At 44.2% G+C, this 24939-nt stretch overlaps 2 protein-coding genes across 2 annotated transcripts in view; one reads left to right on the plus strand and one right to left on the minus strand.

The window, feature by feature from the left end:
• LOC131189192 (phosphofurin acidic cluster sorting protein 2-like) overlaps positions 1 to 23779 on the plus strand; it is a 183196-nt gene extending 159417 nt beyond the window's left edge. Inside the window, exons 9-25 of the mRNA XM_058165165.1 lie at positions 786 to 937; positions 3489 to 3582; positions 4159 to 4230; positions 6481 to 6608; positions 7124 to 7256; positions 7664 to 7768; positions 8274 to 8380; positions 8733 to 8887; positions 9162 to 9272; positions 9396 to 9498; positions 10174 to 10245; positions 16125 to 16167; positions 16619 to 16661; positions 19143 to 19284; positions 20720 to 20943; positions 21163 to 21276; positions 21637 to 23779. Coding sequence (XP_058021148.1) covers positions 786 to 937; positions 3489 to 3582; positions 4159 to 4230; positions 6481 to 6608; positions 7124 to 7256; positions 7664 to 7768; positions 8274 to 8380; positions 8733 to 8887; positions 9162 to 9272; positions 9396 to 9498; positions 10174 to 10245; positions 16125 to 16167; positions 16619 to 16661; positions 19143 to 19284; positions 20720 to 20943; positions 21163 to 21276; positions 21637 to 21752 — 1914 coding nt within the window. The 3' untranslated portion in view covers positions 21753 to 23779. The remainder of the gene's footprint in view (positions 1 to 785; positions 938 to 3488; positions 3583 to 4158; positions 4231 to 6480; positions 6609 to 7123; positions 7257 to 7663; positions 7769 to 8273; positions 8381 to 8732; positions 8888 to 9161; positions 9273 to 9395; positions 9499 to 10173; positions 10246 to 16124; positions 16168 to 16618; positions 16662 to 19142; positions 19285 to 20719; positions 20944 to 21162; positions 21277 to 21636) is intronic.
• LOC131191192 (cullin-7-like) overlaps positions 22070 to 24939 on the minus strand; it is a 40108-nt gene continuing 37238 nt past the window's right edge. Inside the window, exon 32 of the mRNA XM_058169110.1 lies at positions 22070 to 22220. Within this exon, the coding sequence (XP_058025093.1) occupies positions 22070 to 22220 (151 nt within the window). The remainder of the gene's footprint in view (positions 22221 to 24939) is intronic.

Consider the following 24939-nt stretch of genomic DNA (forward strand, 5'->3'; position numbering starts at 1 on the left):
TAGAATGTGAAGGATGTGTGTTTTTGTTTTATTTTTTATAATTTTCTTATTTCTTATCTATGATGTACACTGAAAATGGCATTTAATTTCGTTGTACGAGATGCAATGACAATAAAGTAAACGAAACTAAAACTAAACATTTGGTAGGACGGTCCTTATGATACGGTTTTCCATATTGGAAATTGGGGTAAGATTGAGTTTAGTTGGCTTTTCTCATTACTGTCCTTCCTCAGAAAAGGAATATACAGTAGTGTCATAAAGCACAAGAATGCAATAATGTTGCCCTTCCTAATACTATTCAGATTGTTAGGTTAGTGTGGTATTTGTAACCTATTTTATGAAATAAAGTTCTCCTTCCTCAAACAAAAGAATAAGCCTCTGAATGGCAACAACTGTTGACAATATAGACCTTTGCTGATGTTGTTTTCTATTGGTCTTTGCTTACTTAATTTCATTCTTAGGAGTGCTTAAATTTTTGTAATAAATATTAACCTGTTTTCCCCTATGTGTTTTTGAGACCCATCAAGGCTATAATGTTGTTATCAAAACCCAAATACACTCCAATTTTTTTTTTTAAAAAAATGACTTCATAGTGGTCAATTTCAGCAGCTCAGATATGCATAGTTGTATTTACCTTAGTGAATTAGCAAGGAGAATTTTAATTTTGGGTATGGTTTTTTATATGTAATAAAAACGGGGGGAAAAGAAGTCATGAAGGTACGGATGAAATTAGTACTTTATGTTGCTGTATCATTTTCTTCCCCACCGTGGTTTGGGATCTCCAGGTTTTGGATTCTGACCCAGTGGATCAGACTCAAGAAGTGGAGGAAGACCTGGGTCTGCTCTATGACAGCCTTGAGGAATGCAACAACAGTGACAGCGGCCCTGAGATTGAAGATAATGAAAGTGTTCATAGCACTCCTAAACCAACTTTGAGGTAAGAGCTCAGATGAAAAGCCGCTGAGTCTTTCCTTCCACCTCAATGCAGCTGGGCTGACGACTTGCAAGAACACAGTTTCCGCATTTGTGATTCATTTGCTGGGAAAGGGAGGACGTGGGATCATAAAGTAATTTGGTGATAGATGGGGATAGCTTGAGGCTGACCTTAAATGTGACAGGCTAATAAAAGAGCCTTGCGTAAGCCACAACAGACCAGCAGGGATTGATGAAGTAGCCAAGCTCCCCTGGGGGAATTATGCTGAGTCTGCCTTGCAAATGATGGGGTAAAAGAAGAGAGAGAGACTGAGGGTGAATTTTGTATTTTAGTGCTTGCCTGAGGAAGCGGTGGACTATCTCTTTCAGTGTTTTCACATGGTTTTTCTTTCATGGGGACAGGCTTCCAATGTTATTAATCTTTAGGAGGATTTAGTGGTAATCTGAGAGATAGAATAGGTCTACAATTAATCTGTATCTCTTAGTTCTGCAAATCTCAACATTGGGAAAAGTGCAGTGGACAATCAGAGCATAAATGGAATTGAATATTGTCTTACTGAAAAGGATAAACAGACTTTGCTGATCAGGTGCTTTACAGATGGGTTCAGCTGTAATTCCGATGCTTGGGAATTATGGTCTAGCACACTCGGAGGACAATGTTCAATTTTTATTTGTTTGCTGGTAGAAAAAACTTTGGGGGAATATCTGGTTGCTTAGAAAGTAGGAAACAGGGCTACTACTACCTTGGAGCTTCTCCAGTGCCTGTTTCTCCCAAGGCAGCAAATATTTTAGAAAAAGTTCTCCTCCTTCCTGAAGATCGTATCTGCACAATTTCCTGTAAATTTGTTTCATTAATGGTGGATAAATCTCTAGGAAATGTTCTTATCTGTATCACATTTGAAGCATAGATAATAGAGGCGCATAACGCACATCTCAAATCTCCAGGAAAATGGCCTTGCAAATTAATCCAAAAGAAGGTTGTTGTCAGTGTAGCCATACTAGGCCGAAGGCTTCCGCACGCTGCCAGTTGTGTTTGTCCTGTAAGTTTGAGAATGTTCTGCAGTTCATCAGTGACCTGAGAAAAGGGGGAGGGTCTCTCCCTCCTTTTCCATTGAGAAAAATTCTCTGTTCAGTGCATTTAGTGATACTGTAATGCCTTTTTATAAACTACAGGATTGGGCTTGTTGGTATTTGAGATGACACTTAAGACAATATCCATCAGAAATCTATTTGCCCAGAAGTTTCCATCTTTGAGGACTGTCAGTCTGATCCGTGTGAGCTAAATGTTAGGGTAGTTAGAAGGACATGGGAATTGCCAGTTGATGGCACTTCTCCTTTCTTTTGTTTTACACTGAGATTGGTCTCTCAGTAGAGCTTGCCTTGAGGTTACGGTCCTTTGCAGGTACTCCCTGACATAGGCATAGTATTGTAGAGGGGTTATGGAGGCATACATGCATAAATATGCACATCCCATTAGTTTTTATTTTTATTTATGTATTTATCACGTTTTGGAACTGCATCCCTGTCACAGAGACTCTGGGCAGTTTACAATAAATTATTAAAACATAGAAACAATCTAAAAGGTTAAAATGTAAAAGGAGACAAGTTCTTTGCAAATGACTTTTGCAAGGGACTTGTCTCCTTTTACATTTTAACCTTTATTTATTTATTTAACTTTTGTATGTATAATGTGAAATTAATCTGAAAAAAAAAAATCTTTGCTCGTTTGGGTGATTCCACCATGTAAGCAGTACCTGTGCTCACCAGACACTTTATAGCGCTCCTTTTCAAATACTAGAAATGCAAGATCTTTACATAGAATCATGTAATCTTGAGTTCTTGCAGGTAGATTTGAGTAAATTTGAGTAAACATCCATTCCAAACTCTTATTTATCTTCCGATAGAAATAATGCAACTCAATCTTACCGAAACCCAGCAATACGTTTTAATGCTGCGCAATAGCCAGGAGTTAGACCAATCTGCAATGTAGATCTTATCCTTTAGTTGTGCTGTTGGTGCATATCGTTACAAAATAAAGTTGCTAGTTTGAGCCAAAGCAGACTCACTTAGTTTCTCTTCCTATGATAGAAATCATAGGAAGGTAACAAAGAATTTCCTTTCGGTTTTGTATTTGATTTCCTCCCCACCCCCCGCCAGCCATTTCAGTCCTAGCAATAGGTTTGAACAATAGCTGTCCTCTTTCTTCTGCAAATTCAGTTACTTGAAGAAAGAATCTAGTTGGTTGGGGAGAATATACTTGTCCTAGCTGGAAGTAGAAGTGCTTTGCTCTATTTTATTCCTTCTCTGTTGAAAGTGACACTTCAAAACCCCTTTGCTCACAGGGATCGGCCCTCCCTCCCTTCCAGCTATCTTTTTGTGTTGCTGAAAGACCAGGGCTTTGGTGATGGGTTTGCTTGTGGTGCTCCATGGGGATAGAGAATGGGGTGGAATTCAAGCTTGGGTTATGGTGACTTCACTTCTCCCTCATTTCTCTTTCTGTCTGTCTGTCTGTCATTCTGTCTGTCTGTCTGTCTGTCTGTCTGTTTCTTCTGCAGGCGCTTCTTTGAGGGCGTCTCTCACTCTGGTTCCCAGACTGAGATCAGCAGTCTGCACAGCCAAAAAGGGCAGGAGCGAGAGTCGGGCAGCCCTGTGAGTTGTTATTCCTTCCTTCCTTCCTTCCTTCCTTCCTTCCTTCCTTCCTTCCTTCCTTCCTTCCTTCCTTCCTTCCTTCCTTCCTTCCTTCCTTCCTTCCTTCCTTCCTTCCCTCCCTCCTTCCTTCCTTCTTTTCCTTCCTTCCTTCCTTCCTTCCATCCATCCCCCGACTTTCCGGTTTGCCCCTCCAGAAACTCTGTGCTTTAATAACAATTCCTGCTATATGCATTTGCTTTTCTTTCTTCTGTCTTTCCTTAATGAGCTTCCTTCTGTCCAATTTAGAAGAAGTAGGATAGGAGCAAGCCAACCAGACTTACTTAGCTGGGCCCCCAGGGTTCCTGCAGTGAGCAAATGAAAGGGAGGGTGGCCATTGTCCTCTACAACCTCTTCTGTTTCCAATATTCTGGACAATGAGAAAACACATTGTATTTTGATATGTGCCTGTTCTTCCTATGTCTGGAATAGCCCTGCTTCTGCACCTTTCCTAAGATTTTGTGGATCCGAAGTTGTCACTACTCATCCATTTTCTTCTTCCCTCCCCCATGCCTGCTTGCTCTCTGCCCACTCTCCTAGGGAGAAGCAGAGAAGTGGAAAGTGGGTATCCCACGCACCCAAGATGAGGCTGCTGTGGAAAATGCAGCTATGGTGAGTCCTCTCCTTTCCTGGCTGTTTTATGAAGTTTCTGCCACCCTCCCATCTGATGTGACAGTTTATCCAAATGAGCAAATGGTTGACTTCACGTTGCTCACCTGATCCCGGTTGTCAATGGCCATCGGTTTGACACTTATTCTGGGCAAACGATAGCTATTCCATTGGGAACAGAACAGTCTTTGGGTCCAGATTTCCAAATGGTGTTCCTAAGATAAAACAAACCTGCCATCCCTCCTGCTGCAGGGATTCTGGGATGGTTGGCAGATGTGCCCAACCTTTGCCACTTAGACATGGGGCCCTGCCCCATATGGTCCCATAACAGCAGTATTTTTTTTGCTTTGACCCATCAAACTCATTAGCTCACAACAAAGAGACGCTTTCTCTGGGTGATTTGTTATATTGTTTCTCATGAGCATCCATGTGTATGGGGACTAGACAAACTATTTGGAGAATTATTAGAGCAGTAAATCTTTCATAAACTAAGCATCTGTAAGTGGTTGGTCTGAGCATCTTCCTGCTTCAATCTGTTCTAATGTCTGTGTGAGCAGCAACTTTAGAGGTGGTGGGAGAAAATGACTCAAAGAGCCCTTGAGATACATTGGCAATGTTTGGGGAAATTCTAGCATTAATCTTTATCAGTGCTAGATACACTAGTCATCCACTATGTATATTCTGGATACTACTCCCAATACTACATTCACATGAAGACTGGTACCCTGTGCTTTCTTCTACTCTATAAACTTCCACAGATTTTGTGGGTACTGAAACATTTGGTGCTCTTGCTGGCATTTCTACATACTGGAGTAGTGGTGGATGGAATGAAAGGAATTTAGGAAGCACCGTGGTGAAGGGAGTTTTGAAAACACAATGGTTGTACATAGCTCTGACTGATACTTCGTTCTCAAGGGCTACATTCTGCTGGCCAGTTCAGTTGTTGATTCATCCCACCATCTCAATGCACAGTGGAATCACATATTCTTTATTTGTACAGGTAGTCCTTGACTTATGACCATTTGCTTAATGATGGTTTGAATTAATGATGGTTTTGGAAAGGGGGCAGTGTGACCTGTAAAGCACTTCTCCAACCATTGCAAAATATTACACTACCAGTCTTGTGATAGTGATCTGGCTTCTTGGCAACCAGTTTGCACTTACAAACAATCATAAGACTGTCATTTGCAGTCTTGTCTGCAGGCATCCCCAGAAAGTCAGTGTGGGAAAGCTTGCGAGCCTGCCAAGAGGACTCTTTCTCATCTCCAAAGACTGGCTGAAAGAGCTCCCTGCTAAAGGATTTCAGCTCTATGGTTGCTTGGAGTATTAAAATCCACATTCAAATACAAAGGGAGACTCTACTGAAATCCAAGGAGACGTGGAGCTGAAATCCTTTGGCAGGGAGCTCTTTCAGGCAGCCCCCAGAGACAAAGGGAACCAAAATCCAAGTAGGGATTTCAGCCCCTGAGCAGAGAGGCAGCGCAGTAAGGTAAAGCACACAGGATGCCCCCGAGTGAGGAAGGCCTTGGGAGACATGGTCAAGTTGCATGTGAGGCTCTCCTCTGCTCAGGGGCTGAAAATCCTGCTTGGATTTTGGCAGGGAGGATTTTCCATTCCTGAGCAGAGAGATGCCAGGCCTCCCAAGGTCTCCCTCCTCCTCCGAGGCACCCAGCGCTCCTTACAGGGGATTTCCTCTGCTTTATGATCTGTGAGACTGCTTAACAACCTCACTCAGGAATGCCAGAATTGTGGTCATTGAGTGAAGCAGTTATGTGACATCTCATTTTAACAACCGCTTTGCTCAACGACTAAGATTCAGGTTACAGTTGTGGTTGTAAGTCAAGGACTACCTTGCAGCTTTGCAGGCATAGTCGAGGATTTTCTCCCCACCTTCTAGAATCATATAAATTCAATTTGGCTCTTTTTTGAAAGTATGGAACAACTCGTAATTCAGCCCTCCTGTTAGTATTCTTTCTGCTTCTGTCTGTTTGGCTGGGGTGAGCTACAGAGATGGCCGTAATAATGTAGCAGTGGGGGTAGAAATGTGCATTAGTGAACTGAGGTGTAGGAAGAGGTTGAAGAAAAAAGCTCACCAGTGGGTAAGAGGCATGCCAATGAAGCTATTCCATTTGACGTTCTTCTGGGGCTCTAAAGCAAAACACCTTCACAAACAAACTTTTCCAATGCTTTCTGTGCATCATCATTTCTTTGGTTATTGGGCATGTTGGAAATATAATAACCACATGATCTCAGGAGCTGGAGGCAAACGATTCCTGTCCAGGAGGTGCAGCTGAGACGGTGTTGAAGGAGAGCAGCATGGACAGGCTTGCCCAACTGAGCAATGTAAGCAAGCCGGAGTTCCCAGCCACTGTTTCCCCCAGGTAAGAAAGGCCCCATCTGCAATGGGCAGCTGATCTTGCATAAGTAGAACCTATATTGGCCATGCAGAGGAGGTTTTTAGAGTATAAAAAAAGAGGGCAGTATTCAGGTAGGAACCCTAAGTCTGCTGTGGCTCAGGCATGGATTCTTGGCCTAAGATTTCGTGAAGTAATCGAATCAGTAAATTCTTCAAAAACCTAAGAAGTTTTCCCAGATATCCTTTCAACCCTAAATTGGCATAGCGTATAAATAATCAAAGCATAGGTGGTGGTACACTTGGTCAATTTTTATGGACTTTGACAAACAGTATTGTTTGTTTTACAATGTCCAATGTGAATTCTTAGCCTCCCCTTCCCCTCTTCAGTCTCTATCTTTGAGTCTCGATAGTCGTTGATGACTTAGAAGCTCTGGCCGCTCATGGCATTTGCTCAGTAGCACAGCAAGGACTTTCTTTGGGCATTTGAGGCCTGGCTATCCTCCCCCAACTTGTGCTGATAACCTGCTGTTTGTCTTTCAGCAAAGCTGAGAACAAGCAACTCTGGCGACCTCGCAGTATGTCTGTCAAGGATCGACAAAACTCCAAGAGCCACAGTGACCGAACCGGTAGCCTGGACAGTGAGGGCTCCCCAGATTCCCGGCAGAACAGCCAGGTTAGGCAGTGGTGAGCGGTATGAGAGGGGAGGGAGAGAGAAATGCCTTAAAAGGGGAGTGGAGAAACAAAATCAAAGCAATAGAGACATTTGCAATTTTCCCAAGACAGCCGAAGTCTCTTCTGGCTTTATGTTCTTTCATGATGCAGGGATTGGAACTGGCCTGAACATGGTTCTCCCAAAGGTGCTTTTTTTCCAAGAAGCAATTGGACTTTCTGGCTTTTCTTTTCTTTGAAGACGTTTCGCTTCTCCTCCAAGAAGCTGAAGAAGTGAAACGTCTTAACCCCACCCCCCACAAGAAAGTCCACTTGCCTCTTGAAAAAGCACCTTTGGGACAACCATGACCTGGATGACTGAGAATCTCAATAGACATTTGTCCTGAACATGGCTTTCCTTTGCTGCTGCAGGTGCCCCGGAAATCTGTGTATGATCAGCTCAACCAGATCCTGGTCTCAGACGAGCAGCTGCCTGAGAGCATCATTCTGGTGAACATCACAGAGTGGCAAGGCCAGGTGAGGAAGCCCTGAAGGTAGCCGATTGCACAAGGGTTGCATTCAACTAAACCCTCCGCTCTGAAAGTGAAGGGAAACTTGTGAAAAGCAGGTTTTACAGAGCACATTGCCCCCCCCCCAAAAAGGTGCGAAGCATTTAAAACAATTAAATGTCCATTAAAACAATTACATCTGCAGAGGAGTATACCAAATGAGATGTATAAATAACTCTGCAGATTAATGAATTATATGGTATCAAATGGGTGTAAGAGTAAGGCAATGTAATAATCTAAACATGCTGAAGATTCACATAAATTCAATATGTCCTTCCTTGTCACAATTTTGCCTTGAAAAGCATCATACCAGATTTAAAGTTAAATCCCAAATAAGTCCTTCTTGTTAACTCAGGAACAGATCTCTTCCATTCAAACCACAGAGACAAGAATAGGAGGAGAACTTTGAGACCGGAGATGTTGTATATTTGTTTTAGCTGCTTTTCTCTACGTTTCTTGTTTTATGTTGGCAGTACCTGTGTGATCAACTCCAAGAACACAAGCAACCCATGGTCTCCACCTGCTCCATGGCAGATGTCCAGGCTGCCTTCAACACAATTGTTTCTCGTATTCAGAGATAGTGAGTATAGTCAGCCGAGACCATGGTTCTGACTGGTTTCCCAAGTTAATCATGTGCCTGAGAACTTTGGTACTTGGTTATGTGGACCATGAAGCCATCCTGGTTGTAGCTTCAGAGATGGGAATTCCTTTTCATTTGGTCCAGCTTTCCACGGCCCATTGCTTTCCAAGGCAATGATGCATAGCTTCCCATTATCTCCAACTGAAAGATTGTTGGCTAGTTAGGAAGGCTAGGACCTTCCAATGGGGAGGGGGAGTTAAACTAGAGGGCATGCTGGCAGTAGGTAATGGGAGGGGGGGTTGGTGTTGCTCTCCTGGATTTGCAGCCTCTCAGAATCTCTCTTCCTCTGCAGCTGTAACTGTAACTCCCACATGCCTCCCCCAGTGAAAGTGGCTGTGGCAGGGGACCAGAGCTACCTGAGCATCATCCTGCGCTTTTTTGTGGAGCAGCTAGCCAGCAAGACTCCTGATTGGCTGAACTACCTCCGTTTTCTTGTGGTGCCCTTGGGTAAGAGTCTTGCCCGCTGGCGCCAGTTCTGAAAAGCTGTGCCATGTTCTAAACCAGGGGAGCCTTCTTTCCTTTTTGTTAGCATGCAAAAGCAGCTATGCCAACCAGGAAAAGAAAACATGGGCTAGAGAAATGTGGAGGTGAGGCAATTCGCTACTCATGTATGTTTGCTCAGACCTATGGCTCACCTTTGTAAGGAGAGGATGAGGAAATTACCTTGTTTATGTCCTCCACTTTTTCTTCCCTTTGTTTAAATGCTCTGTATCCTTCCCAGGCTCTCACCCCCTGGCCAAGTACCTTGGTTCGGTTGATAATAGATACAGCACTCTGTTTCTGGATGCGGCCTGGAGAGAGCTCTTTAGCAGAGTTGAAGCCCCTAGTTCAGGTAAGAGCTAGAATTGCCTGTAGCAAAGCAGACCAGTAATGGGATATCTGATCTAAGGAGCCATTGGGCCTCACTGGTGTTCTGTGTGCTTCCTCCCAATCCCCTCTCTCCATCTCTTTCCAGATACTGTGGACATCCCTGGCCGGGTTGCTCAGTTCATTACAGGTGCCAATGTATCTCACCAGCTACCCATTTCAGAGGCCATGTTGACCTACAAACAGAAGAGGTAGGACAGCTTGCAGTTTTCCTTCCTTTCATCTCTCTGTCCTTCTACTCTCTTAAAGGCCTCACTCAGTAACAGAATTACTTATATGAACCCGCACAACATGGAGCCCATCTCTTGCGGTGCATGGCTGCATCCCCATATTTCTTGGTGTGTGTGGGAGGGTGGCATGCTGGGCTGGGCAGTGAGGTCTGATAAGAGGAGGAAGACTGTAGTTTGTTTTCTGCCATGTTGAGATAGGATACACACAAAACATACTTAGTGAATGCTCTAAAATAGGCCTTATATGTTTAAAAACAGAATAATCTCTGTGATGTTTCCAAACCAGAAAAAAAACTGTACATGCCTATATGTGTGACACAGCTCTTATCTACTTGACGTTGTTGGCCCAACCATTATGACCTGATATCTCTCTGTCTCCCCCCATCCCCAATATCATCCTTCTGGGAGCACCAGGCAGTTGTTGCTTCTACTTTACATGATCTCTTTTCCGTGTGTTTCCAGGGAACATGACCAGGTTTTGCTGTGTGATCTTCATATAGCTCTTAAAGGACAGGGCAGCCGGGACAAAGCAGAATAGATGGACAGTTTTTTCTGTTTTTGCCCCAGGATAAAGGCTGGTCTGAATAGTCATTTTGGGAACTGCAAGTGCTGTTTGTGTCCTTCCTCCCGCCACAGTTCAAGTGTGTGGGGTACATCAGGCCCCACTGTTCTCGGCTTTTCCCTGCAGCCAAGGGGGGCTGATACGCAGTATGCACAGCTGGCTTGTTGCACTCAAAGGGGAGGGGGAGGCTTCTGGGGAAGCCGGGAAAGGATTCTGCTTTTTACTGGGACATTCCTGGACTGAGGGAAGCTCTGTCTTCCCCAAGCAGACTTGCTATTGAATTGGAGGCATGGCGATGTTTTCATGTTTATAAGCCATTTTAAACACTATTTTTAACTCCAAGAACACAAGCAACCCATGGTCTCCACCTGCTCCATGGCAGATGTCCAGGCTGCCTTCAACACAATTGTTTCTCGTATTCAGAGATAGTGAGTATAGTCAGCCGAGACCATGGTTCTGACTGGTTTCCCAAGTTAATCATGTGCCTGAGAACTTTGGTACTTGGTTATGTGGACCATGAAGCCATCCTGGTTGTAGCTTCAGAGATGGGAATTCCTTTTCATTTGGTCCAGCTTTCCACGGCCCATTGCTTTCCAAGGCAATGATGCATAGCTTCCCATTATCTCCAACTGAAAGATTGTTGGCTAGTTAGGAAGGCTAGGACCTTCCAATGGGGAGGGGGAGTTAAACTAGAGGGCATGCTGGCAGTAGGTAATGGGAGGGGGGGTTGGTGTTGCTCTCCTGGATTTGCAGCCTCTCAGAATCTCTCTTCCTCTGCAGCTGTAACTGTAACTCCCACATGCCTCCCCCAGTGAAAGTGGCTGTGGCAGGGGACCAGAGCTACCTGAGCATCATCCTGCGCTTTTTTGTGGAGCAGCTAGCCAGCAAGACTCCTGATTGGCTGAACTACCTCCGTTTTCTTGTGGTGCCCTTGGGTAAGAGTCTTGCCCGCTGGCGCCAGTTCTGAAAAGCTGTGCCATGTTCTAAACCAGGGGAGCCTTCTTTCCTTTTTGTTAGCATGCAAAAGCAGCTATGCCAACCAGGAAAAGAAAACATGGGCTAGAGAAATGTGGAGGTGAGGCAATTCGCTATTCATGTATGTTTGCTCAGACCTATGGCTCACCTTTGTAAGGAGAGGATGAGGAAATTACCTTGTTTATGTCCTCCACTTTTTCTTCCCTTTGTTTAAATGCTCTGTATCCTTCCCAGGCTCTCACCCCCTGGCCAAGTACCTTGGTTCGGTTGATAATAGATACAGCACTCTGTTTCTGGATGCGGCCTGGAGAGAGCTCTTTAGCAGAGTTGAAGCCCCTAGTTCAGGTAAGAGCTAGAATTGCCTGTAGCAAAGCAGACCAGTAATGGATATCTGATCTAAGGAGCCATTGGGCCTCACTGGTGTTCTGTGTGCTTCCTCCCAATCCCCTCTCTCCATCTCTTTCCAGATACTGTGGACATCCCTGGCCGGGTTGCTCAGTTCATTACAGGTGCCAATGTATCTCACCAGCTACCCATTTCAGAGGCCATGTTGACCTACAAACAGAAGAGGTAGGACAGCTTGCAGTCTTCCTTCCTTTCATCTCTCTGTCCTTCTACTCTCTTAAAGGCCTCACTCAGTAACAGAATTACTTATATGAACCCGCACAACATGGAGCCCATCTCTTGCGGTGCATGGCTGCATCCCCATATTTCTTGGTGTGTGTGGGAGGGTGGCATGCTGGGCTGGGCAGTGAGGTCTGATAAGAGGAGGAAGACTGTAGTTTGTTTTCTGCCATGTTGAGATAGGATACACACAAAACATACTTAGTGAACCACCGGCCTTCAAAATCGTCTTTATTTTCAAGGATGCATTCAGCTTCCACATATGTCCCACAAATGTTTTCACAGACCAGCAAGGCAGGCCTTTATTTTAGATTTGCCCTTCGGCAGATTTCCTGGGAGCTAGAAAGGGTAGCAACCAGTGGTGGGTTTCAAATTTTTTTTACTACTGGTTCTGTGGGTGTGGCTTGGTGGGCATGGCATGGCATGGCTTGGTGGGCGTGGCTTGGTGGGCATGGCAGGGGAAGGATCCGTAAAATCTCCATTCCCTCCCCAATCTAGGGGAAGGATACTGCAAAATCCCCATTTCCTCCCAATCAGCTGGGACTCGGGAGGCAGAGAATAGATGGACAGTTTTTTCTGTTTTTGCCCCAGGAATAAAGGCTGGTCTGAATAGTCATTTTGGGAACTGCAAGTGCTGTTTGTGTCCTTCCTCCCGCCACAGTTCAAGTGTGTGGGGTACATCAGGCCCCACTGTTCTCGGCTTTTCCCTGCAGCCAAGGGGGGCTGATACGCAGTATGCACAGCTGGCTTGTTGCACTCAAAGGGGAGGCGGGGGCATCTGGGAAGCCGGAAAGGATTCTGCTTTTTACTGGGACATTCCTGGACTGAGGGAAGCTCTGTCTTCCCCAAGCAGACTTGTTATTGAATTGGAGGCATGGCGATGTTTTCATGTTTATAAGCCATTTTAAACACTATTTTAAAATATTCTCCATTATTAAAGTACACTGGTATTCAAGTCAAAAGCTAAAATGATGACATGTTGGCATTTTCTAATACTAAGAGGAGCCTAAAGAGCTTTGAATAAATTGTTTCTATCTTTCCCCCTAAACTTTCTAAAAACAGAATAATCACTGTGATGTTTCCAAACCAGAAAAAAACTGTACATGCCTATATGTGTGACACAGCTCTTATCTACTTGACGTTGTTGGCCCAACCATTATGACCTGATATCTTTCTGTCTCCCACCATCCCCAATATCATCCTTCTGGGAGCACCAGGCAGTTGTTGCTTCTACTTTACATGATCTCTTTTCCGTGTGTTTCCAGGGAACATGACCAGGTTTTGCTGTGTGATCTTCATATAGCTCTTAAAGGACAGGGCAGCCGGGACAAAGCAGAATAGATGGGGGTGGGGCCAGTCAGAATTTTTACTACCGGCTCTCCGAACTACTCAAAATTTCTGCTACTGGTTCTCCAGAACTGGTCAGAACCTGCTGAAACCCACCTCTGGTAGCAACCTCACCAATTTGCTTCCTGGTGAAGTGATATTTTCTATCTGACAGGTTCTCTTTCCCTCAAAGGAACCACCAGTCTCCAGATGCTGAGGGTACCTTGCTCTAAATTAACTTCTGCTGATTTGCTCTGAGGAGCAACTCTGTGCTAAAACCCCACTGATGGAATAGCATGTGCCAGGAAATGAAACCTTCCCAGTGGCATTGTGAGGGGATGGGGAGAAGGGTGGGGCAGGATTGTAGGTCATAAAGAACTGACTTAGTTATCTGGACATGACAGTTGTGAGTGCAAGAACTGTGATGAGGTGGCTTCCTGCCCCCATTGCCATGTACAGGCCTTGTCTTCTGGTATTGCTTTGTAGGCATTCACAGTGGTGGCTTCTGCCCAGAACACCTGGACTGCTTGTAGGTGATGCGTCTTCAGCTAGCTTGCCACCCACTGGCTGCAGCATAACATGTATATGCATTTCCCAGAATGACTACGTTGCTTGTGGTTGTGTAAATAGATCTAGATATGCCAGCATTAAAAATCAGCCTGAAGTTGAGCAAGTTCTTGGCATTGTAGAATCTGCAGTTACTGTGAAGAAGGAAGCCTGTGGGCTAAAAATGGCCCCTGAACTCCTTTTTTGGGGACTCTTGGAGAACCCAAGAATGTGTCATTGAAATTTAGCTATAAGCTGTCAGTTTATACGATATCATTTTTTATTATGGAAAGCAACAAAAAAGATGGTTTAAGCTTCTAGTAGACTTGAATGCACCTATTTTACTTTTTAAAAAAGGCTATTAAAATTCCCTCTGACGTTGTCACTCTATGTCCCCAATGGCTTTAACTGTCAAAGACGGGGGGGAAAAGAGGGTGCTGTGTAGCACCATCAAGGAACTCACTACTCAGATAACTGAAGGCAAAGAAATCAAACTATGAGTAGGAGGACAAGGCCTACATATGTATTTTAAAATATTCTCCATTATTAAAGTACACTGGTATTCAAGTCAAAAGCTAAAATGATGACATGTTGGCATTTTCTAATACTAAGAGGAGCCTAAAGAGCTTTGAATAAATTGTTTCTATCTTTCCCCCCCTAAACTTTCTAAAAAACAGAATAGAGTCTTTCCAATACTCCAAAGTACATAGTAGGTGGAGAGAAACTGTCTTTGGCCTTAGTATACCATCCATACATTTGTATTTCTTCTGGTAGTTCTTTGACAACCATTCCTCAGAGAGTGCATGTATTCTGTTAACACATCTCACCTCATAATGCAGAGCCATAGGGAGACGTGGGATGTGGCATTGGTTGTATATTCAGTTAATGTGTGGGGACAGAACCCAGCCAACATCCCAGTTGAGGAGAGAAGGCACTAGCATCTCTCTGGTGAATTGTTTGCAATGCATGGAGTTCCAGATCACTTCAGATACCCTCTTGTTCTGAGGAAAAACAATTAAAAATAATTTAAGAGCAGTGGCAATGATTTGCAGTTTTTTCATGTTTGGTATCTGAATGGAGAGGACATGAGCATTTAAGCCGAATGAAGATGGCTAGATCTGTGAGAGCATTGACACTACAATCACGCAAAATGAATGGAGAAGGTCTTAGCAGAAGTTGACATATCCCTCTTTGGCTGTGGTCTCTGCCGGGCAGTAAACACATGTGGATGACAAAAAAGGCTTCTCTTGGGCAGTAAACTCATTTGTTAACAAGCCATTCTCTCTGCGTTCTGATCGTGGCTTATAACAACTTATCCAAAAAGAATTGGCTTCTGGGCCTCTGGGTTGCTGTCTGGGAAAGGGCAGGCAAATGGGCAGGGTGACAGGGCAGGTGATCCACCCAGGCTGCCCTGTCCAAGGCTCCACTAAATGTGGAGCCAGTGCTGGTACCAATGTTTTGTAGGACAGCTCTCGCTTTCTCTGAGACATGTTGTGAGCATCTGCAACATAAATACTGCAAAGTACAGTAAGTATGTTAAGTGGGAAATTGTTGAAAACGTTTGAAATCTTCCTGTTTCTCTTTGTGGAATTTGAGCTATCTTCTGCTGAAACCTAACCAGAACACTTTGGAAAGGTGGCCTTGGGAAGAAATGCCGTGCTCTCTAACCACCAATTCAAGGGCCACAAGGAGTCGCACTGGGCCTTTCTTTCTCTCCCCTTCCTTCCACCCATTGAGTACAATATAGCACTGGGGGCCCAGCCTTCCCAAGTGAGGTAGGCACTGTGTGTTGTCTCCCAGCGCCAGTGTCTTAACTGCTTGTATTCAAGTAGTGCTGACGCCTGTCCCTCTTCTTGGTTTTTGGCATTCAAGGAAAAGAAGCCTCTATTTTGATTTTTATATCAGGTATTGGACTGTGGCTTGCTGCAGTGTTGCCTTTCTCTTCTGTGTCCGTCCGTCTCATCTCTTTGTCTAGGAACAGAATGAGTGCTTCCCCTGCCTGTCTTGCCTGAGGCCAGGCTGCTGGCTGTCCCTGGTTGCATGTGAGAACTCCCGCCTGTGGAAGTCGCAGAGAAGGAAGCTGGCCTTTCTTCCTTCCTCTTGAGTCTCTTCTGCGTTTGTCCCTTTGCCTTCCCATCTTTCCTGCGCACTGTGATCCTGTGCTCAGCATTGGGGTTGCGTGGGAGGGGGGGGGAGTTTGCTCTGCTATGTGAGAGTGAGGGAACCATCCCGCTTCCTTCCACCTTCCCAAGAAAGAGACACCATTGCTTGCCTCTGCGATAGCTGCTTGTTTTATTACATCAGGCTTTTGCTGGGGTTGCCTGGCCAAATCCTGGAGTCAGTCCATTTCTCCCAAAGCTGCCCTTTCTGCTTGTGTCCAACGGCACTGCAAGGGGAGGGGGCAGAGCTATTCGACAGTGGTTGGTAACGTGACCCCCAAAGGACGATGGGAGGCAAAGCTTTGGGTGAGCTCCACTTCACAGGTGGCCGTTGCAGGTAGAGGACTCTGCAGGGGCTTTTGCTATTTGTAATTGCCTCTGTTCCGTTTTTACAGCCCGGATGAGGATTCCTGCCAGAAATTTGTGCCGTTTGTTGGGGTAAGTGCGTTGGAGTGCATCAGCCAGTAATTGCTAGAGCAGTTTTCCAACCTTGGGAACTTTAAAATGTGTGGACTTCAACTTCCAGAATTCCCCAGCTGTTTTCTTTGCTTCTTGAGAGATGCCTGCAGGAGAAATTGAATGTTGTATGCCTTGCATGAAGGGGTCTGTTGCAAGTTGCTCTTGGTTTTTGTTGTGAAGCTGTGGGTGGGCCCATCTGGGAGGTTCTCAGGGTGTGGCCAAAAAGTCAAGATGGCAGACATGATGGTGCAATGAAATCGCCATCTGTTATGCACATAAAACAACAACAACAAGGCAGCTTCTGTGACTTTTTGAACCCCACACTGTGGACCCCCAGCCCCTCACACACACCCTCCCAGATCTACCTGTCAGGGTGGTGGAATTGCCTGTTGCAATTTCTTGGTTTTGAGCAATTTTTCCTCCCACACAGGTGGTGAAAGTGGGACTTGTGGAGCAGTCCTTCAGCACTTCAGGTGAGAGATGGGCATGGGTGGTGATAAGAGTTGGGTCCTTGAGGCAGAAGCCTTGCTGTTTTTATTCCTGTTTTGTGCCCCTGCAGACCAGGGAAAACTTGGGGTAATTATGGGGCAGAGAGCTGAAGTCATGCTACGGCAACTTGCCTTCGCTATAACCTCTCCTGGTTTTGTATATCACAAAAGGCCTAGGCTTTTGAGAACAACAACAAAAACAGGAGAGGCAAAATGAAGGCCTGGATTCATACGTCAATAGAATCATGGCAGTTCTCACATTTGATTTTATTGAAATTTGGGACTCTCCCCTTTAAACCCACTTGTCCTTTTCAATGTTTTCCTGATGCCATTAAGGTTTCAAATTGAGGAGAGTTTAGGACCCTTCCCACTTTGTCCTCATATTCTGTCAATCTCACTCCTCAGCCACCATCCATTTAGCTCTGAAGTCTGGAGGGGAGTTGCTATGGCTGCATCTGTTGTTTCATTTGTTTTTTGAATCTGATAAAAGCTACAGTCATGTTCAGAGGACTGTGATTACCTCTCTTCTTCATTACTAAACCCATCGTCTAACACTGAGGATAGCCAAGGAAGTTGGGGGAGAAAAATGTAGAGGATAGGCCGGTGTTCCTCTACCTTATTTTTGGGCGTTCAAGTAAACATCTGAGCATCAAATGGTTCTGAATGCCCTCCAAGAGAAGTGTTCATCCGCACCCAGTTACGGCATGCAGAAACAGCTCCATGTTTTAATTATTGTACTTTTTTTGCTCTTATTATCCTATGGGTGATGGTTTTACCATTAAATGGTTTATCAGATTGCTTTTACTGAATATTGTTTTATTATCTTGTATACCTCTCTGAGGTCCTTTGGGACAAAGAGGGTGTTTTGCCAAGTTTCAGAGTAGCCCAGGCAATTGGTTCTTTTGGATCTAGAGACAAGAAACATGCCAATGAATCAAGAGATTTTAAGCTTTATTATTGACTTAAGCAAACAAATTTAAAAGTATAATATAAAAAGTCTATACTGTATACCAAGCAAGATGATACCCGAATCTCTTACAAGCTATCAAGAGATCCTTAATGACAGAAGATACCCCTCCAAGGTTTGGCCAAATTCCCCCGTACCCAGTGCTAGGCTGTGTGCAGACGCTTCCAGCTTAAAGGCCAGTATTAGGTTTTCATTAAAATCTGGCACCATGACTTCTAAGGTTCTGCTTCTAAAGTCACGAGACCGCAAGATCTGACTTTGACCAGGTGGCACATGACTCTGGGATGGGCACTGAAAGTCTGGAACTTTCAGATAAGGAAAGCTTTGCAGCTATGTGAAGACCCCTTCCCCTCTCCTTTATTCAGCAAGAGTGTAAAGCAAATGGGTTAGCTCAAAATCAGCTCTAAACTTTTAAACTTTTCCTAATATGAAGGAGAAATCAAAATATGTCGCTCCTCAAAATACAATGGTATTCCTCATTACCACTACAGAGAGATTCAATGCTTATTGTTGTTTTAAAAGATATTGTCTTGTGACTTGTGTGAAATGTAGACCAAGAGATGTCCTACTATTGGAGAAAAAGTGTTATTTTGACACCTGTCTTTCAGAAGACTCAAAAGGGCAAGCATGTATTGTTACCCAGTAAAATTAAATGTCGCTCCCTGCATTCTCCCTCCCTTCTTTCTGATAAAGGATTAGGAATCAAATAATAACACTTGGCAGTTATTGTGGCTCTAGGGCAGAGGTGCAGCCAATTTATTTGTGCACCACATTTTTACCAAGAGATTGTGCTGAAAATACTTGTTCAAATATAAATATCACTATATCAAATGTGTCCAATTACAGTTCATTTGGAAAATACCAAGTTTAATTAAGCATAAAATAAATCATGTACATTAATCATGTCCAATAATAATAGCACATTCGGTAGTTCTTATCTAGATAGATAGACCAAACAGAAAAAAGACTGAAAAATGAAGCATAGAAAGTGGAAGAACATGGGGTTGTTGTTTTTTCAACCAGGAAGAGATTTATTGGAATCCTATGTCCTGAAACCACAGAAGATGCTTCAAGCTAGTTAGTAGACAGCAGGGCAATCAGGAGTCTGAAGATGCAATGCTGTTTTGGTTCCAGATGTGGGAAAAAGGAAACAGATACTAATACCATGCCATGGTTTCTTTTGCTGAATTGTCCGGGAACATACCACATAACTGTTGAAAAACTCTTTTCAAACTACAGTGGTTGGGTTGACACAATGGACTAAGCTGAAACCACATTGTGACGTAGCTTGTGCAAATCCAGTTAGTGCCTTTCCTTTCCTTGTTCCTTTCATAGCAACTACCTTGGTAAGTTTGGTAGGGCAAGGCATATGGAAACAGCCCAGCTCTGATAGCAGATAAAAATCTCCTTTGCGCCGCATTTCAGACAACCATATTTTCCCCCAAGTGCTCTGGACAAACAAGACATATAATCGGGTGCTTTATCACAATTTCCCCTAGTTGATTCTGATGATGCTACCATCTGCTCCACCTCACTGCTGAGCTCATCATCTCCATCTGGTGGAGGGATCCCTTATACCAAGGAAGCTATAGGAACCCCTCCACCCTCTCCCTCTGTCAGCAGTGGGCTCTCAGGAACTGGGTAAGCATCTTTCAATTTACTTATGGGCATTTTGTTTCAATTTACAGTATGGGCAACTGGATAGAGCCCTTTCGTTTAGCATTTTTAGGTTGGCATAATTTCTTTGGCTAGCAGGCTGCACCAGGGCTTGTGTAGCGTTACACGATTGACACTCCAAATCCGGAATCAGAATCTGATTTTGGACCAGAATCTCATTTTGGCCAGGGCATAAAGAAGTGTTAGCCTTTACAATGCTTAAAGCAGGGATGAAATCCTACCGGTTCCGACTGGTTTGGCTGCTACAGCCTCTCCCTTTAAGGTAGTCCCCAGGAGAGAGGGGGCCAGGAGGAAACCATAAAGGGAGCAAATAGCTCCGTTCTGAATGGAGGGAGAAAAGTTAGCATTCTCTCTGCCACAGAATTCAACATTAAAGTGCAGCAGAGAGAATGCTAACTTTTCTTCCTCCATTCAGAACAGAGCTGTTGCAGCCTGTCTCTTTAAGGTAGTCCCTAGGAAGGAGGGGGACGGGGGTGGAGGGGAGCAGCTGGAATGGAGCTGTTTTGTGAAAGGCAGGAAAATGGGGAAGGGGATTTTCCTGCCTGTCATCCATTCCTCAATCTCAGCACAGACTGAGGGAAGGATGGTAGGCAGGAATATTCCCCTCCCCATTTTCTTGCCATTCGTGGCAAGGAATGGCTGGGAGGGGAGGGGCCAGTGAGGAGCCCCTCGATGTGAGTGATATCAAGTTGGCCACGCCTACCCAGTCACATGACCTCCCCCAACAAGCCACGCCCACAGAACCAGATAAATGGGGGGGGGTGGAGGAAGGACAGAGGAGAAGAGCAGATTCAATTCCACCATTCTTAAGGATTCTCAAAAGATTGCAAAAGGATATGAGCCCATGTTTTGCACCCCTGGGCTAATTCAGTTCTCCCGAGAAGATTGAATGATTTCAAGGAGTCATGACAGAAACAGTTGAGCAAAAGAATGTATTTATCCAGTTAGTTTATTCTTACTGTAGAAATGCTGAAGGTATTGCCAGAATTCTTTGTTTGGGGATCATAACAATATTGGCACAGGAATGTGGCTCCATGAGAAAAGAATATCTGTCAAGAAAATTCAACTATTGAATGGCTGGAGACCATTAAAGGAATGAGATAATATCAAAGACCGGTTACAGTGACACTGGGCTGTAAAACATAGACTTGAAAAATAAAAAGGGGCAAGTCATTCTATTTATAAAGGTACATGAATAGCAGCATTTTTGCTCAGAGGAAAAATGCTGTCCAGTAAAAGTCAAAAGCAAACATTAACAGCACATGAGAGATCAGAACACCTCAGAATTCAGATAAATGACAGCATGTTGATCTCTTCTTCTTTTATAGGCTGAAGTGGTACAGTGCCATCCTGCGGAGGGCACTTCATTCAGATGGTTTTTCTTCTTCTCTTCTTTCAGCAATTTGAGCCCTGGTGTGGAGGTGATGGGTCTGCAGGTAGACTACTGGACAGCTCAGGGGCCAGAGAAGAGAAAAGAGGCTGAAAAACGGGAAATAGGCATCAAGAACACCCTGAAAAGCAACTTCCGCTCCCTGCAGGTCAGCCGCATCCCTAGTCCAGGAGAGCTCACCCCACCTAACACAATGGCCATGACTGTGGTCACCAAGGAGAAAAACAAAAAAGGTAACCAAATCATCTAAGCAGCATTCCCCACCTCCCTCGGGTTGTCTCACCTTGTTTGCCTTTAGTCACCCTGACTGCTCTATGGGTATAAATTAATGTAATTCATAAACAAAAAATGCCTGTGGTTTGACGTAGACTCTGGGATTAGCTACTTTGCCCATTAGTGGCTTAACTACAGTTTGGACTTAGCTCTGTTGAGCCATGATCTTTTCTTGGCAGTGATGTTCCTGAGCAAGAAACCTAAGGAGAAGGATTTGGAACCCAAAAGCCAAGTGATCGAAGGGATCACCCGTCTGATCTGCACAGCCAAGCATCAAAACACCATGTTGCGTGGTAAGTGGGTCAGCTCAAAGTTTTCCAGGCTGGGTCCTATCATGGTAAAGTTCTCCTTCTACTTGACAAGGTCAGAGAACAGGTCTCCATCTCGGTCTGCCAAGTCTTTCCCCCTGGTTTCCCCAATCTGGTGACCTCCAGATGGGTTCCAGTCTCCATATATCTGAAGGATATCAGTTTGAGGAAGAGACTTCACAAAAAAGCTAGGGTTGAATTCCTTCACCAGCACCATCATGCAGTGTGTTTATACTGTATAATAGGGTTCTTTTCTCCTTCCACACATGCCCCAGAGCTTGACATAGATAATTATCCTGCCTTTACCACTCCTAGAATGATAATGTTCTGTCATCTTTCTTACAGTTTGTATTGATGGTGTGGAGTGGAATGATGTGAAGTTTTTCCAGCTGGCTGCACAGTGGCCAACGCACGTCAAACATTTTCCAATTGGCATCTTCGGCTACTCAAAGAGTGTGTGATATGAAACAAGCCGTATGGAAGAGTCCGGGCTCTGCCAGATAGACCAGGAGGAGCATCCGCTTCCTTTGCTTCTGAAGACTGACTGCCCATACAGAGCCGACTCTGGCAAGGGCTCTACTTGCTCCATTTGTTCTGTGCAGGGAGCATCCCGATTTGCTTTATGTCTCACCCATGAGTTTTTTAGTTTAACGTGAACTTGGGTTGTAGGAAAGGGAAGGAAGACAGATGCACACACAAAAACACAAGAGAGAAATGGCTTTTCAACACAGACTCTTGAGACTAGAATATCAGACCTGTCTTCTCTGTTCATGTGACATCAGGAATGAAGGAGGCTGAGCAGGGTTGAATAGCTTCCCAAGTTGCTTGTGGAAGGTGGGACAGAGTTCCTTTCCATGCCTTGTCTAGCTGGCTTGGGCAAGAAATGGGAAGGCCGGTCTTCTTTTAACTTGCTGCTACCTTGTAAATCTCTAATGGGGAAAAAATGTGTGTTAAGACCCTTTTCCTTGAATTGCTTAGCCAGGCTTGCCCAGAAGCATTCTGGACCAGTTGACCTCTGCCCACAAGTGCCAATTGGCAGTCCTCTGTCTCAGAATTCATTGAGGGCTACGGCATCTTGGCATTTTGCAGTTTCTTTTTAACATGAAGCCACTTTTCCCTGTCTCTCCTCTTATTTGGAGTGGAGCTGGCATTGTTTGACTTCTCACACAATTGGAATGTGTAGAGCAGAGTATTTAACACAAGGATAAGGGGTTGACAACTGAGATGAGCATGATTTCTGGATCTGCTCCGGAGGCTGCTTAACAGGAGGTGGTATACGAGCCGTTTTGTGTTGTTCTTACCTTGCTCAAACTGTTCTTAAGGAAGCAGCTAGAGGAACCGTTTCCTCCATTCATTAGCTGTGAGCACAACAGAAAGAGATGGCACATAGCTGGACTTCAGCAAGGAGAAAATGGTCCAGGCTGTGCCATGAACCAGCAGGCAAGAGTACTCTTTTCCAGCCAAGTAAAGGGAAGAATCGTAGACTAGATTCTGAATGAACATCCTTTCAATTAAATAAAGGAAAAAAACCTTTTGCTAAGCAGTATTGGGGAGGGGAAGATGGAATGGGGCAGGTAGGCCTAAGTCGTTCTTCAGAACTTAAGAAAATATATCTTGAGTGAGGGGATTAGGCCATTTTCTCCCCAGAAGTATTTTAGCTCTGCGTAATTGTTGCATATTTGTTTTCTTTGCCTGTACCCACACTGCTGTGCCCTGCTGTATAGGTAAGGTCAAGTACTAATATCTAAAGCTCATGGAAGTGGTGGGGAAGCTGGGCCCCTCCCACCTCTATTCAGATGATGAAAAAGGTGCTCTCGTATGATGGAACCGGCTTATGAATCAATACACTCCATTTATAGCCAGTAAGAGTGCTCCCTTCCCCCTTTCCCCAGATCAGCACTTTGCCTGGACAGGTCTCAGGGTAGTTACTACATCCACAAGTTTTTTCCAATTCCACCTTTGCTGTGTTGTTGTAATAGATCTGTGGCACTGGCAAACTGATGAAGCTGGCAAGTAGGAGAGCCACTGGCAAGGTCAGGTGCAATGATGTGCGGGGAGGGGTGGGCAGGTAGTCACAGACCTTTAAAATGGCTTAAATTGATCAGGTGAGATCGAACAAGCGAGTTTGCGAAAATACAGTGTCAGAAGGCAGCTACTAGTGCCTCCTTTCCTTCCCTAGCTGGATTCACAAATGTCCCCATCCATTCTCTTATCCCTAAATCATGCAGGTTCCAAAGGCCAGGACCTCTACCTTCCTGGAGCTTGTTTCACTAGAACTGCCAAACCAACGTCCCCTGCCTTGAAAGTGTGTCCTACCGAACTTAAGAGACCTAAACTGTGGTATTGCGCCTGCCTGGCGAATGCAGCTGCTCGTGGTTAGGAGAGCAGGGATGGTGGGTAAATCCCATTTTTTACAAGATTCTATTTTTGTTAATGTAAGGTTGCTTTCTGGATTAATTTTAATAAATTAATGCTGGTACCATTGTGACTGAGAGCATCAGCTTGATTTTATTCTATTTGGAATTGCATCTTGTCCTTCTTTGTGATTTAGAGGCACAAGGCATCATTCAAAGGATTTCACAGAAAACTAAGAGGTGCTTAATTTTGGATTTGCTTGAATACTTGAGGCTCCACAATACAGTTTTAAAAAGTATGGAGAATTTAAGAAACAGACATGAAAGCGGGGGGTGTCAACCAGAAAAAAAACAGCACAATTCAACTGGCAGCTTTAGGTCTTTTGTGTGCAGTTAAGCAACTCTATATCCACCTACTGTACCTATGTAGGTGTCCCTATTCATTGACTGGGAACACTGTAATCCTAGTAGCTCTCGACAGAAGTGAATGACTATATTTATCCCATTATATTTCCTTGTCTGCTTGTTTATGAACCAAGATGACATAATCTTTTTGAGGGCATTTAGTCTTAAACTATATGCCAAGACATGGCAAGATCAGGATAAAGATTACAATTAATGTGGCCGCTTCCCATGTTTTAATGAATATTCTCTACCTTTAAAATTACAATTCAACAGCAATATTTGAATGGACTCTTAAGAGCTAAAGCAAAGCCTTTTTACCAAGCTCAGTGGACTGAGACTTACGTGCCATTGTAGATCTATAAAATCATTGCACATCATTGGGAGTCAGCATATAACTTTCATAAATAATAATAGTTTTAAGTTTTGCACAATAGTGAAAAGTGTAATGAAATCATTGCATCAATTGTGAACACTCTGTGGCTTTGGAGATACATAAGCCTCCTTTCATAATTGACTGTCATCAAACTGTTGGGATAGCAGCCTATCTCTCTGGGCAAAGAGGAGAAAAAAAGAAAGGGAAGAAAGAAGGATGGAGCAGGATGTTCCAATCTTTTGATTGCACTTTGCCTCCACAGGTTACGGTTCTGATGCCAAATGAATGCAGTTCCTCCTTGGAGAAAAATGCAGCCTATTCCTGTTATCACTATCTTATAAAAAATATAAGGCAATAAAACACATATCTGGCATTTAAATTTCACCCCTTGCACAGAATACAATTTGTGTGGCAAGTGAGGTAGGAACTCTTTTGAAGGAAAGCCTACAGTATTTTCTTTTTAAAATTAAATCCTGGAGGATTTTGCATTACAAATGAAGGCAAATATATGTGTCC

Source organism: Ahaetulla prasina, chromosome 1, assembly GCF_028640845.1.
Source record: "Ahaetulla prasina isolate Xishuangbanna chromosome 1, ASM2864084v1, whole genome shotgun sequence".
Lineage (NCBI taxonomy): Eukaryota > Metazoa > Chordata > Lepidosauria > Squamata > Colubridae > Ahaetulla > Ahaetulla prasina.